The sequence below is a fragment of the Physella acuta genome, unplaced genomic scaffold, assembly GCF_028476545.2.
Source record: "Physella acuta isolate Inbredline_101_S28 unplaced genomic scaffold, ASM2847654v3 ptg001322l, whole genome shotgun sequence".
Classification (NCBI taxonomy): Eukaryota; Metazoa; Mollusca; class Gastropoda; family Physidae; genus Physella; species Physella acuta.
Window position 1 is genome coordinate 446,796 of NW_026732837.1, and position 15,286 is coordinate 462,081.

The window sequence follows — 15,286 nt, forward strand, 5'->3', positions numbered from 1 at the left end:
CACATATAACTGTATTAAAATAGACTCTTACATACGTATTTCTAATGGTAATGTAGATATGATTTACATCCATCATTAAAACATCTACGAAGCGAAAGATAAAAAAAACAAGTGATTGTGATTGTAAAAAAATAGTGATTGTGATTGTCTAGAAAATCACAGAAAAAACATGGCCGTACTAGGTTAAAAAATCAATGTTAGTTTTCAAAAACCTAATGCTTATTCATGTTTCATTATGGTGAATAAAGTTATCGAATATTTTACAAGTTATTGAATTTTCAAAACAAAAGAGTTTTTTTAAAACAAAGAATTATTTTAGAATATGTTAGCATATTTTAAAGCTACAAAATAACCAAATCAATAAAAGAATCGATAATCAATAGTTTTTCGCAAGTAATTAACAACATAAGGACAACAGCGTTATTTACTTTAAGGCAAATCACGGGAAATATTGAATGGATTTGAACGGGTAAAACTCTATTTCAAAATTATATATTTTACTTTCCCGAGTGTAATTATCTCTTTGTGGAGCTACATAGAAGCGCATTTTCGCAGCATTCCGCAAAAATTCTCATTTAACAAGATACGCAAAGCAAATAGTTACTTAAAACGAAAACGTCTATTCGAATGTCTTCTGTTTTATTTAGGTTCCGCAACATTACTTTTTCGAATTTACATTTCTCTCATTTTGAAGATTTTCAATAAATTGCAAAGATATTTAAAAAAAAATGTAAGTACGTTTAAAAATCTAAAAAATATTTTAAAAAAAAAGCATTTTTATAACTAGTAAACAATAATCAAGGGAAATAACTCTGATTGCAAAACAAATTTAAAATGTCTTTCGGTGAATGATTTACATTTATCAGACATCACTTTCGTACAGGAGGGATAATTTTTTAAAACCCATAAACATCTTTTTTAAGACGCCATGAAAAATAGTTCCACGGCAAAAATGCCACAGAAATCATTTCATTTTTAAACGACAAATAAATTACCCCCACCTCCAGTTACCCCCTTCTCTGGTTCTAATTTTACTTGTGTATCAAAGTGACGGCGTAAGTAAGTCTAAATGTCGGTCTAAATGAGGATTTTCGCTGAATTACACACACCGATTCATGCCAAATGCCAGCGGGAGCTTTGCTACTTTTAAGAAGGGGGAAGGGAAATAACTCGAATAAAAGTCGTCTCCCTTGACTGGATTTCTCATACGCCAAAAATTACGATTTTATTTACAAGAAATAATCAGAAGAGAAAAGCTTGCGGAAGGGGAAGATAACCCGGGATAATTCGTTTAACAAGGCACCGGATATGCCTCGGGTTCGTAGGTTTTGAGAAAAGTAAAAATTCATCCATGCGTAAAAAAACAGAAACGACTGTAATTTAGCTCTAAAGATCCCCAATAACAAATGTGTTAAGTTAAAATTCTTTCCCAAAAAAAAGAAGCATTTGAAAATTTAAATTTTCAATTAATATCTCAAGAATTGTAAATTTGAACTTAAAAAGAAGAGAGTATTTTTTTTTTACAAAAAAGGGAAGTAATTTTAAATTTTTAAAAAGGAGTAATATTTTTAATTTTTATTTTTGTTGCGCATAGATAATTAGCTACCGTAGTTTCATATATTATTTATCCCCTCCTACATAAGTTTCAATGTGCGTCATTCGCCTCAGGATGAAGCTAATTGCTCTGGTAATGTCTACACAAAAACATTGAGCGTTTAAGTAACATTTTGATCAATGAAGCAGCCTACATTTCATATCTTTGAAATATGTTCAGGCTCTATGTATCAACAGTTTATATACAAACACATACACAACACGCACACACTGATACACACACATATATATATACAAACACTCTTATATATATACATATATATATACATACATATATATAGGCTATATATGTATATATATATATATATATAAAGGTATATAGCAGACAGGTTATATATATATATATATATATATATATATATATATATATATATATATATATATATATATATATATATATATATATCTCCTGACTATACTAAATTTGTTTTCAATCCTAGACAGAACTTGATGCCAGATTTATTTCCCGCGAATTTCCACTCCGCCTCTTTCTGGAATCGACCCCGAGTTTTTGACACGGCATTGACTAGGGCAGCTGCTCACCCCCTACCCTCCCCCCTACCCTCACCCTCCCCGTGAAAGGTGTGAGAGAATTAATGGGAATTAAATCTACGTGCAAGCACGCACCATTTGTCAACGCTGTAATGTGGTCTTGTGTTGGCCCAGCTGTATCGCTTTCAGCCCTAGCCTCGAGAACCTCTGCTAGAAACGAAGGCATCGAAGTTGTCTTCCCTTTTCTTCAACTTTTATTTTTTCGCGGTGTAGTCTGGGTATTTTTGTGTAAAGATGGGTAGGTGTTCATTTCTCAGCTTAATCAAGGTGATTGATGAGTAGTTGTATATAATAACAAATAACAATGGGAAGATAACAAATATATTCTTATCTTATGGGTGTTGTGAAGAAAAACGCCATTTTTTTTGTACCCGTGCCATTTTCTTGATGTTCTTCTGTTAAGCAGGATTAAAAATATTTATCTACGCGGCTCGCAGAGCGAGAGATACGAGAAATGTGGAGGATGTTAAGAAACGATCGAGGTTGTGGGCCTATGGATGTTACAAGCGTCTTGTTGGCCTATGGAGGTTATAAGCGTCTTGTGGGCCTATGGATGTTATAAACGTGTTGTGGGTCTATGGATGTTTGTCGTGCATACCATTCATGGTAGTGAACAAGAATTTGAAGAAAAACATGACTGGCGTTTAAAACTTCCACGTTGATAAATGTGACCTTGGCGATAAATGTGACCTTGGCGATAAATGTGACCTTGGTGATAAATATGACCTTGATGGTAAGCGTGACCTTGGTGATAATATGACCTTGGTGATAAATGTGACCATGGAATTAAAATTGCTTTGGGATAAACGATACAATGAAAACGAGCATCTCCCCCAAGGAACCGCTTGGTACAACAGCACCATTATAAGACTTCTTCCGTTCTGCGTTCCAGTTGAATGAACTCGGATAGCATCAAACACACGACCTTGACCCTTGAGCCCAGTTTCATTTTTTTTTTAAATACACCGGAAATCCAAACTTTAAAAAAACAAAAACGCGCAACATTTTACGAAAGTTTTTTTCACCAAAAACTGCGATGTCCTGATGACCTTGATTAGTTAAAGAGGTCGTAAAAAATAAAGCTCACAATCATGCCTGCATATGCTTACCCCCTCCCCCTTTCTCACTACCTTTACCCACCCACACAAGCAACCCTCACCCCCACCATCACACACAAAAAAACAGTCGGAACATACGCAATCAAATGCATTTCCCTGTTTGTTCCGTTGTTTGTGCGAGCTAACGTAAAGAAAGTAACGCGTCATAAACTAAAGAGCAAGCACCGTGTTCTACAGCCAGGCCAAGACGGTGGAGTTGGTGATTAACCTCCCCTTGTTCAGCGCACATCAGTGCAGCCGTCGTTAACAGGCAAAACAAGCATTTTATTCCATTTCCTTTCTGCGTATCTTTTTATCTCGGCTACAATTTTTCCCCCTATGGCGTGCGTGTCCATATCACTGAATAATTTATTAAACGTCGCTATGGTAAGGGGTTATTTTTTTTCCATAAGAATTCGTGGCTGATATAACCGTTTAGAAGCGGCAACTTACGCTAATTAAGAAAAGTTTCAGCTAAACTTTTTTTACTTTCTCGTATATACGAAGTATAGAGAAAGTCTTGTAATCGTGCAAAAAAAAAAAATCGAGATTTTTGCAAATCTCGACGTTTTGCATCTCACTGATACGGAAAAACATAATTTTGCAATCTTGTCCGTATGTCTGTGTGTCTGTGTGTGTGTCTGTGTGTGTGTGTGTCCGTGTGTAAACACGATAACTTGAGTACCGTTACAGCTAGGTTGATGAAATTTCATATATAAGTATTTTATCAAAATCGTAGATCCGTATCAACTTTTGAGCGATTTCTGACAACCGGAAGTGGTACTTTTTCTACTTTGAATTTTTCAAAAGCCTATAACTTGAGTACTATTTCAGATAGATAAATGAAATTTCACATGTAAGTAAAAGATCTAATTCTCTACCTTCTGTTAAATTTTGAGTAATTTCCGTTGACCGGAAGTAGTAATTTACGCTACTTCCGATTTCTCAAAAAACTAATGTAAATTTTTAAAGTAATAATAATATTGCGCACTATTATGCGCTTTTTTATTTCGCGTTCACTTGGTGTGCAATTAATTTGTCTACGAGATTTTATTCTATTTTTAAAACTTTAAGTATTTAAAATGGATTAAAAATCATGTCTATAGCCCGAGTTCCCATCCCCTGTTATTTTATATAAGAATATTCGAGAAAGTTTAGGGGAGATCACTCCCGGTTTATTTTGTATTATTTTAAAAATTTTAAAGTAATCTATTCCCGCATTTTTGTTTCAGGAAATATTTGAAATAAACTTAAACATAATTTATTTTTGCTACGCTTTCTGCGCTCGTGTTTATAAAACGCCTTGCAAATGTTTATTAAAGATTTTTTTGTCGAAAAGAATAAATTGGCTATTTTTTATTTTTTTTTAAAGTTAAAAATAATTAGCTTTTTTTTTCCCCTTAATGCATATTTTTTTTCTTCTAAAAAACGAGCGAAAGTATGTAAGTTCTACCTTATTTATTTTAAATTTCAGTCGTTGGTGACGTCACGAACCTCAAAGTTCAACAAAGGAGCAGACATGAAAGAGATGAAGAAGAATGAGAACCGTTTTTTCTGGGGGAGAGGGGTAGTATATAGGGGGAGGGGGGTGGTGTTAGAGTACATTCCCCGCTTGATCGATTTTTAATGAGCAGGGGACATTAGAAGAAAATGATGTTACAGAAATCTAGAGCGGCAGTTCAAACAAACAGGGACGCCGGGGTATTTATTACAATAATACACGACTGCGCCGGACTGCGCTTTAAAAAAAATGTGTTCTGTTTGTTTTCGCGCGCGACAACGCGGGATAGATAAAAATGCACCCCACCCCCCCTCCACCACCCCTTTTGTCTTTCGTTTTCTTTTTTTTTAAAGATTTAACTTACAAGAGCACATTAGCCCAGGACAGGTACCGTGGTAAGTTCTATAAATAAAAATTGTGTAGAACAATTAGGTTTGCTTCCAGTTGAACGTGAGCAGTATTTTGTGCGGGATCAGAACGTGAGCAGTATTTTGTGCGGGATCAGAACGTGAGCAGTATTTTGTGCGGGATCAGAACGTGAGCAGTATTTTGTGCGGGATCAGAACGTGAGCAGAACGTGAGCATAAATTTGTGCGGGATCAGAACGTGAGCAGAACGTGAGCATAAATTTGTGTGGGATCAGAACGTGAGCAGTATTTTGTGTGGGATCAGGACGTGAGCAGAACGTGAGCATAAATTTGTGTGTGATCAGAACGTGAGCAGTATTTTGTGCGGGATCAGAACGTGAGCAGTATTTTGTGCGGGATCAGAACGTGAGTAGTATTTTGTGCGGGATCAGCATAACCCAGAGGGAGCTCTAGGTAAAATATCTGCTGGTGTAATCTAAAGCATCGTCTACTTTGATCATCCATACCTACAACAATCAGACATTCAAGTTTGATTATCTAATTGGGCCATCTAAAGTATGAACATCTAATTTATTTTTCTAGTTTAATTATCCAATTTGGCCATATAAATTCCATATAACTTAACTATCCAATCCAATCATCTAATTCAATCATTGGATTTAACTATTCAACGAATACATCCAATTTAGCCATCACGTTAAAAACCGGCTAATTTTTGTTTTCTCGTTCGTGCCAAGAAACATCGGGGCAGATGAAGTAGAGCGTATCTGTTTTAATTACCTCGACATATTTTGGATAGTTCGACCAGCACTATGTCCAACCGCTTTTGTTTCCTTAATGCGAGGTACCCATTACAGCTGGATAAACTCAGGCACGTCCTACAGACTCGACCCCGGGATCCGAACCCGAGACTTCTGGATCATCAGTCAAGCAACCATCTGACTTAACCATCTTATCTAACCACCCAGCTCAACCAACCTACCTGCCCACCCTATCCCACCATTCTATACTACCGTATTAATCAAGCGCCCATGTATATTACATAAGCCCCCAAATCCTATACAAATAATCACCCGGCTCTAAATTTAATCCCGGCAGTAATAATTCATCAATGTTCGGGTCAACGCGTTCATAAAAACAATTAGCTCCGTGGTCCGGTCCGGCGTCCGGCACGTCACGTCGGCCAGTGTTAACGTATTATAAAATTAGCCGGATGGAAATAATGGCCGGATGTTGTTGAATTAGGGACTAACGAAATAACCGGCTTGCACAATTAGCCATCGGGGTATAAATATTTGAGAAGGATTGCTACGGCTAAACCGTTTTATACCGTGATCGTCCACCTCACGGGGAGATAATCGAGTTTTTCTTGTGGCGAGACTAAGGGTTGCAGGGCCGGTGATAGCCAGCCCGGGAGGAATTGTTGAGTGGTGTGGTGTACCCGCTGGTGTGGATTGATGCACAGGTAAATCAGGTAGGTTGTGATGACGTAAGGTTTAGTTAGCAACTGCAGTGTTTGTTAAAATAATTGTCATATTTTTAAAGTGTCTTCAAAGTGTGTTTAAATAAACCGGGAGTGATCTCCCCTAAACTTTCTCGAATATTCTTATATAAAATAACAGGGGATGGGAACTCGGGCTATAGACATGATTTTTAATCCATTTTAAATACTTAAAGTTTTAAAAATAGAATAAAATCTCGTAGACAAATTAATTGCACACCAAGTGAACGCGAAATAAAAAAGCGCATAATAGTGCGCAATATTATTATTACTTTAAAAATTTACATTAGTTTTTTGAGAAATCGGAAGTAGCGTAAATTACTACTTCCGGTCAACGGAAATTACTCAAAATTTAACAGAAGGTAGAGAATTAGATCTTTTACTTACATGTGAAATTTAATTTATCTATCTGAAATAGTACTCAAGTTATAGGCTTTTGAAAAATTCAAAGTAGAAAAAGTACCACTTCCGGTTGTCAGAAATCGCTCAAAAGTTGATACGGATCTACGATTTTGATAAAATACTTATATATGAAATTTCATCAACCTAGCTGTAACGGTACTCAAGTTATCGTGTTTACACACGGACACACACACACACAGACACACACACAGACACACAGACATACGGACAAGATTGCAAAATTATGTTTTTCCGTATCAGTGAGATGCAAAACGTCGAGATTTGCAAAAATCTCGATTTTTTTTTTTTGCACGATTACAAGACTTTCTCTATACTTCGTATATACGAGAAAGTAAAAATGTAATGGAACATAAAAATATAATGAAAAATATCGTTAAATTTAAATGTTGTATGAACCTTAAAGTTATTACTTTTTAAATTACATACTTTACAATATTTAAGATTTTTTTTATAATTCAAAATACCAGCTTCTTTTTAAATATTGGTGATGACTCATAAATAAATATTAACTATTATGTACATTAGAAGCCCCCTTTACCCATAAACCGAATCTACCTTCCCCCAGCCACATCTACCCCCCATATTAGCCGCCCCTACATCGACTAAATCCCCCTCCCCACTCACATCTACCCCCCCCCCCCCATATCAGCCGACCCTACATCGACCAAATCCCATTCCTCCCCACCCCTCCCCACCCACCCACATCTAACCCCCCTCCCCCCATTATCTGACCCTAGCATCGATCCCCCCTGCCCCACCCACACCTCCCCACCCCCCAGCCACATCCCCTGTCTTGTCGTGCCATCGACCTATCCACAAGCCCGAAGATTGGGCGTGGACATCCCGCCTGCCGCCAAACCTCGTGGGGATCGGGATCACACACAAACCCCATTCGATCACCCCTTGGTTAATTGTATAATTCCTGCTTAATATTTCTACGATATTAGACACTGAATCTTCCCCAATTTGTTTTGTCACGAACTCAAAAAAAAAATTACTTCCCCTTGAACCTGCAGTTGCCTCCCATGAAAATTATCCGCCCGACCCCCCACCCCCTCCCCAGTTCCAACACCCTGTCCGTTATCAAATGTAATGAAGTGCTACCAAGCGGGCGTCATATTTTCTCCTCAAATCTTTCTCAATCTCGTCTGAATTTGCCTGGAGTGGAAATCAAATTTAACTCGTCAATTATGCAACGGGGAATTTGGTCCATCACGTCAGATGCCCGTTCAGCTCCGGGTCTATCAAGAAGGAGATTTTCTAATAGCATTATAATCCACGGGAGGTGTAAGGTTTATTCCTTAATTAATGTCTGGTTTCTATGTGTGGATAAAGTCTACACTGACAGATCCATAGTCATAATATCCATTTTAGGTAAATTCTCACAATCCTTAGTAATTAATATAAAATATTCTTGCAATATTTTTTGTTTATGTTTGAATAAAATGTCGTTAAAGTCTCATACATTGCCAAACACCAAGCAAATAAAGGGTAAAATACATCCAAGTGCTTGCAAGTATGCTATAAAAATTGGGTTTTTCTGCGCATGACCAAAAGAGGCATTATTTGAAAGAAAAGTAGGAAGTCAACGTAGTCTAATGGATATTGTGTCAATAAGCTGGAGGGTGTATATATCCAGTAGGACCAGCTAAAGGTGTTTGATGTTTACGTCAAGGTACAAGCACCAACAAGAATCATTCAAGTAGAAGAACAAAAATTTATCAGTCAAGTAGAAGAACAAAAAACTATCACTCAAGTACAACAAAAAACTATCAGTCAAGTAGAAGAACCAAAAACTATCAGTCAAGTAGAAGAACCAAAAACGATCAGACAAGTAGAAGAACAAAAAACTATCAGTCAAGTAGAACAACAAAACAGAATAAGAAAAACCAAGAAAAGCCAAACTTACTGTGTCCGCAATGTGAAGGCGGCGCTGGTTATAGACGAGGGTAGGTTCAGTCCCTTAGTGATCTCCCTCCAGAGTTTCTTGTTGATCACCTCGACTAGTCCGCCCTTGGAAACGACCAGGCGGAATAACTCGTATAGATCCAGCGTCTGTTTGGCCATGATGGGGATGCGGTTCACTGGGGTACCTGGAAAGGGGAGATAAAGGGGAGGGGATGGTAATGGAAAAAAATATACATTTGTGATGTATTTAAAAATAATTATTTAAATTAATTTTCATAAAATTAATATATATAAATTAAATTAACATTCTTTATTTAATATGTTTACAAAATATATAATTTTAAAGTAATGTACTAAAATAACTTTAAATTAGAAAATAAAAGCTTGAAGTCTTGGTTTTTAAAGGAAAAAAAATAGCGTTTATTTGCATCAATTTAATGCCTGAGAAAACAAAACACACTTTTTAAAAAAATAAAACCCAAAATTTAATGGCCAATCGTGCCAAGGAAAGAAATCCCAAGGATAAAAATGTAAAGTCTTATAAAAATTTACAAGCTTAGTCGAGGGAACGGAATTTTTTTAACATCATCTCAGCCGCACAAGATTAATCGTCTCATGTCATCAATCGAAGACAGAAAAAGACACAGAATGTTCCGGAACATAAAGAACCAGAAAAATAAAACAAACATTTCATGATATAAAATGTCTGACGTGTTAAAAACTAAAACGAGGCTCTGTGATATTTAAAACAAAAACGAGGCTCTGGGATATCTAAAATGAAAACGAGGCTCTAAGATATGTCAAATGAAAAATAGGCTGTTAAAAAAACTCAAAAACTCGAAACATATACAGGAATTGTTTAACTTTAGTTAAAACATCAATGCAGTTATGGAAATAAAAGACGAAGAAGAGAAATCTAAATCTAGCTACTACGAGAGTTATTTTTTAGAGTAATTTTATAAACCTTTTAAATGCCATTGATAACGCTTAATAATTAAAAGCGATACTAGCCGAGTTAAAAAAAAATATAAGATAAGCTCTGTTTTAGACTGTTGGGTTAGCGATTGTGTTACAGAAGAATTCTTATTCATTCATCTTAGTACCTATACCAGTTTCTTCACACAAAACTCAGGGATCATTGTGTTTGTTAGGATAATAGAGTATGTTTTTTTTTGTTCGTTCTCTTTGTAGCTTCCGATTTTCTCCTTTTTTATGCCTGTTGTATTGTTTATATTTTCAGACAGCCAGAAATAAAAGTTCCAGATTTGCGAGGAATGTTAATTTGACGCAGTTCTTGCATATTGCTGTCAAATAAACCGAAGATTGAATAACAGCCAAATCCACAACACTCCCCTCCCACCCCCCCCCCCCCCCCCAACGTCTAGTATACGTAATCATTTTTTTTTTTTTACCTATCTTTGTTTTGTATTCAAATATGTGAAATCGCTCCCAATGGCGCCAAAGAATTCTGAATTATGATTTGATGGAGTGAGTGTCGACGTAGCGGATCTATTTTTAGCGAATTCAAACCGCCCCCCCCCCCCCCCAACATTAATGCTTTATTGCACACAATCTTTAATGATATAGCACTTTATTACATTTTTGCACGAATTAAAAATAAACTTGAACAATCTTTTAAATATTTAAATTTTATATTTAAGATGATATTACTCTTCTTTTTTTTTTCATTGACGTTTTCATATTTATTTTATTTGACATACTGTAAGGGTTTTAAAGTAAAAAAAAAAACTAAGCTATTTTTTTTAATTTTTAAATGTTTAAAATAAATGACATTCTAGCGAGATCTGCCTGCACTTCCCCACAGCAGTATATTAATCATGCTAATTGATAGCCCCGATTTCACACACTGCAGCGGCTTCTATAAAGAACACAAAAAAATGGAAGCACCGCCTCTAAATGGTGGCGGGCTAATCGACAGCATCTGAAGAGATCGTATTCCCAGCCAACGATTCCGATTATTTGCCTGTTTATAGAGGCTATGCGGGGCGTGATCAAATGTCGTAATGCTCTGCTATAGGATGCGCGCGCAGCTGTAATCATTTCCTATGCACAAACCGGTAGTTATCGATAAAAAAATGAATGGTGGTGTGCGGAATTATACTGTAGAAGATACGAAACAAATATGCTATTATTTTAATCAGGGTACTACTGTTAGAAAAGTAATTCAAGCATGCAGGTTAGCATGTTTAAAATATTTGATTCAGAAGATGGGTTAAATTTAATATAAAAATGATTTAAAATATATCATAAAATGTGATTTTATACGGCGTCAAAAATATAATATAAGACGTGTTTGGGCAAACGATAATACGTCTCAAAAGAACTTTGGTTTTTGCTAAGTTGTAAGCTAGTTGGAAGAATTTGATGTTTTTCTTAAAAAACGAATATTAACACTTGACTATATTACCCTCAAAACATTTATGTATAAACAAATCTCGATACTAATCTGCATTTTCAAACAGATGATCTTTTGTTTTTTTTAATAATGACTCTCAGATTGATTGGGATTGAATAATTTATACCAAATCTGGAACAAGAACGAGATGCTGATCTTGAGCAGTGTACCAATTAATCGCAGCAATGGCAGAAAAAACTTCAATGTCGAAACATTAGCAGGATAGTAGATTATCAGCCGCAAAAACATGACAGTTGATCACGTACTAATTCACGAGTTAAAAACAATGCGCTAAGACAGATTTTAAACCGAAAACGTAAAGTATTTCGTAAATCTTAACCTTTTCTTACGTCAACTTCCGCCTGAGTTACTACAAAAGTTGAAAAAATTTCATCGCCAATAAATTGAATCCTCTCTCTGGTTACCTAGGCAATTCATCTTCTGTCGTATGGTAAGAAAAGTTATCGTCTGCGAGATGTTTTCTTCACCAGCGATTAGACCGGGGGAATGGCAAATAGCAGAAGACATTTCAATGTTCAAATTTAATTACGGTTAAATTCGCTTTTGAAATAAATTATCTCCCCTTCCAGAAGTCTCTTGCGTTTCGTTTATTTTTAGCCACTTAATGTTTTCGTTCGTTTTTTTTTTTAACGTAACATTTTATTATTAAACTAAACCATCAACTTTTTAAGTGTTACGAGCGGGGAAGGGGGAATGGAAGGTCGTTAATTTGAGGGCAAATACATTCACCTAAATTTTTTACTGAAAAATTTAAATTTAGCTTGGCATATTTATGTCTCTAATTGTAGATTTAAAAGCAAAGTAAGGAAGTTTTTTTTTTTTAGGTTTGTATATACATTTAGTTAGATGCAGTAAGCGTAGCTCTTCCTACGCAAATATAGAGTTACGGCAGATTATTTAGCTAACGCTTAGCGTGAAAGTAAATAAGCGAACGTAGTTGTTTTTTTTTTTATTCATATTTAAGCCAAGTAATGACGCGTTCACAAAGCGACAATTTTCTAATTGCGCGCAGCTAATGTTGCGTAGAGCGCGACGTTTGTTAGTAGTTAGCGCTCCAACGGCGGATAATGGAACGAATTTGAATACGCCTGCCAAAAATGTTGTTCGCGTCGACGCGACGCGGCGTCAGGGCTTCAACTGTCAAAACGTTTTAGATTCGTTTCCAATTAAAAGCTCGTACAGATCTTCTCGACGCAAACGTTTTAATGTGTTTTGATATTTGATAGTTTGCCACTTTCGGTTGTAGGTTGGTGGATTTTTTTTTAAACTTTTTTTTCACAAGATTTGAGCTTCCGTTACGAGCGTTGACGGAAATACACGATGAATTTTTTTAGTATTAAAAAAAAAAGACAACGGAAAAGACGTCAGTTTTCAGATTTATTTAAACATCATTGTCAATGTTGGTGTTTAGGTGATATGTACTGGGGGAAGGGATAGCTGAAAAGTAAGTAAACATTTTGGTTGGGAGGGGTGGGGTGGCAGGGGATGTAGGGTGTAGTGGTAGTGGGTGTAGGGTGAGGTGGTAGGTAGAAAGGGGGGATGTTCCTGTGTTTTCAAATCTGATCATCTGTGACGATACATCTCACAACATGACGCCCATCTTCGTCATGGCCATTTGGACTGACTCGCGTTTCCTTAAGTGGTAAGCGATGGGGTTCTGAGGGTTAAAGGTGGGGTTCACTGGGTTATGAGTGGGGTTCACTGGGTTAAGGGTGGGGTTCTGTGGGGTTCTGTGTGTTAGGGTTCAGAGATTTTGTATATTTGCCATTTCTATGGTTATAATAGGTAGAGACTGTAGTGTTTTGCGTTTAATGAAAGCTCGTATTAAATTTTTATGTTAAACTGATGTCAGCTGTTTGGTACAATAGTTCATGGATCAAGAAAAACTAAATTGAATTTAAGGCATTTCTTTTAATTCTAATATCAAGCTGTACTAGCGTCATTCAGCAGTAGTGAAGCTGAAGTAAAGCTAAGTCGTTGTTTTATTTTTATTTTATTTTTAAATATCAAAATCCTCAAATAAGATTTTTTTATAACAATGTCTTGGCTAATTTGGTATTATCCTTTTGAGTCTCCCCCTTCCCCAAAGAGTATATCCACATATACTTGCAAAAGGTGACTCGTACTTGGCGTTATGAATATAACCAATCAGAAAGTAGTCTTTCAACCACGTGACCACTTAACCGAAACTGATTGGATGTCGTTTCACACATCTCTTCCATCACGGAGAAAAATGCCCGTGGAACTGTCATGCTCTTCTAGGGTTGCAGCTCCAGATTTATTAATTGCACTTGGGGGTGAAGCGTCATACTTACACCCCACACCTTCCACGGTGACGTCTGCTTAATAGAGACGTATAGTTTCTATTATCCTGGGAGCTGTGGGGTCTGGTATGTGGGAGATGAAAGCTGGGTGCTAAACGGAGAGGTTGAATGTCTCCTTCAGAGTAGGTTGCAACCTACATGTAAGTAGTAGGTTGTAAAACTATGCCGAGCTTTAATCACGTTTTTAAAAAAAATATATGTATGTATATATGAATATAATTTTATATATATATATATATATATATATATATATATATATATATATATATATATATATATATATATATATATATATATATATATATATATATATATATATATATATATGCTTGTGTGTGTGTGTGTGTTGAAATTTATCGGATTTCGAAAACAAAACAATAAGATTATCGAATCCGCAAAGTGCAGTTTCATATTAATTCACTCAAATTCTTAATGAATCGTTGAATAAGTTGTTCATATTTGAGTTTTCTATCTCACAAATACGCTCACAAATACATATACTAATACACACACCACTTACACACTCATACACACACTTTTACGTATGCAATCACACACACACACGCACACAGACACACACTTAAAGGAAAGCTGATCAGCTTGAAAGATGATCTCATTCCAACTCGGCCCGTACGCAACAGGAAACACGCAAGAAATACATTTAATGCTAATAAGGTATCATTACCATCCCCGGAATTTCAAGACTCTAAGGAATGCGACCTTTGACTTTTCATCAATCTCGTACACAGGATATTTAAACCGAACCCTGGCCATATGTATAACTTGTACACAATTTCCGTCATACGTCAAACATAATAAAACTTCACGTATTAAATCTGTGGAAAAACAAACCCCACGATCATTCCTGTTGACAAGTGTATCAATACAACAAAGCTTACCCAAGCTTAGCCCCCGACATGATTGATCAGCTGACCAGTATGCAAATGGAAGCTCATCTGGCGAACACAACCTAAGAATTCAATCATGATCTGCGCGCTGGGCGCTACACGATCGTCTCCGATGGTCCCTTGGCCTTTTTTCCTCCGTGCCTCTCTGCAGACTGGCAATGTCTAACCAAGAACCCTCTCAATACTTAATGACTCCCAGATCGACACGGGAGACTCGCCCTGGTCAAAAATTAACCCATAAAGCTTAATTACAACGGGGAAGATAATTACAAGATTTCAATCTTGCTCTAAAATAGCTCATCGAGGTTGGTGCTTGTCTTTCTACAAAACAAAAAGTGTCCGAAAATTGTATTTTGTTTTGGAAAATGGTCGGAAGGTTTTGAATGAAATTAATTTTTTAAGCAACCTCTCCTTACTAGTTACCAGTCTTGTTTCGTAATTTTTTTTCTTTTCAAATTAAACTTGTCATTATTTATTCACAAAGACAAAAACATTCAAAATTCTATTTAACTTTATTTAAAAAGTCACAGAAAATTGGGATTTCCTTTTTTTAAAGGTTATTAATTTAGCCTTCAATATAAACGGCTCCCCATCCCCTCCCAGGCTCCCTGACCTGACCAACACCATCTTCCAGACTGTCGGTCTCGGTACCG

At 36.2% G+C, this 15,286-nt stretch overlaps 2 protein-coding genes across 2 annotated transcripts in view; both read right to left on the reverse strand.

The window, feature by feature from the left end:
* LOC131958372 (endophilin-A3) overlaps positions 1-15,286 on the reverse strand; it is a 130,176-nt gene that overhangs the window by 49,896 nt on the left and 64,994 nt on the right. The gene's annotated exons all lie outside the window — the stretch shown is intronic.
* LOC131958374 (AT-rich interactive domain-containing protein 3C) overlaps positions 1-15,286 on the reverse strand; it is an 83,086-nt gene that overhangs the window by 9,775 nt on the left and 58,025 nt on the right. The window contains exon 4 of the mRNA XM_059323384.1: positions 8,966-9,149. Within this exon, the coding sequence (XP_059179367.1) occupies positions 8,966-9,149 (184 nt within the window). The remainder of the gene's footprint in view (positions 1-8,965; positions 9,150-15,286) is intronic.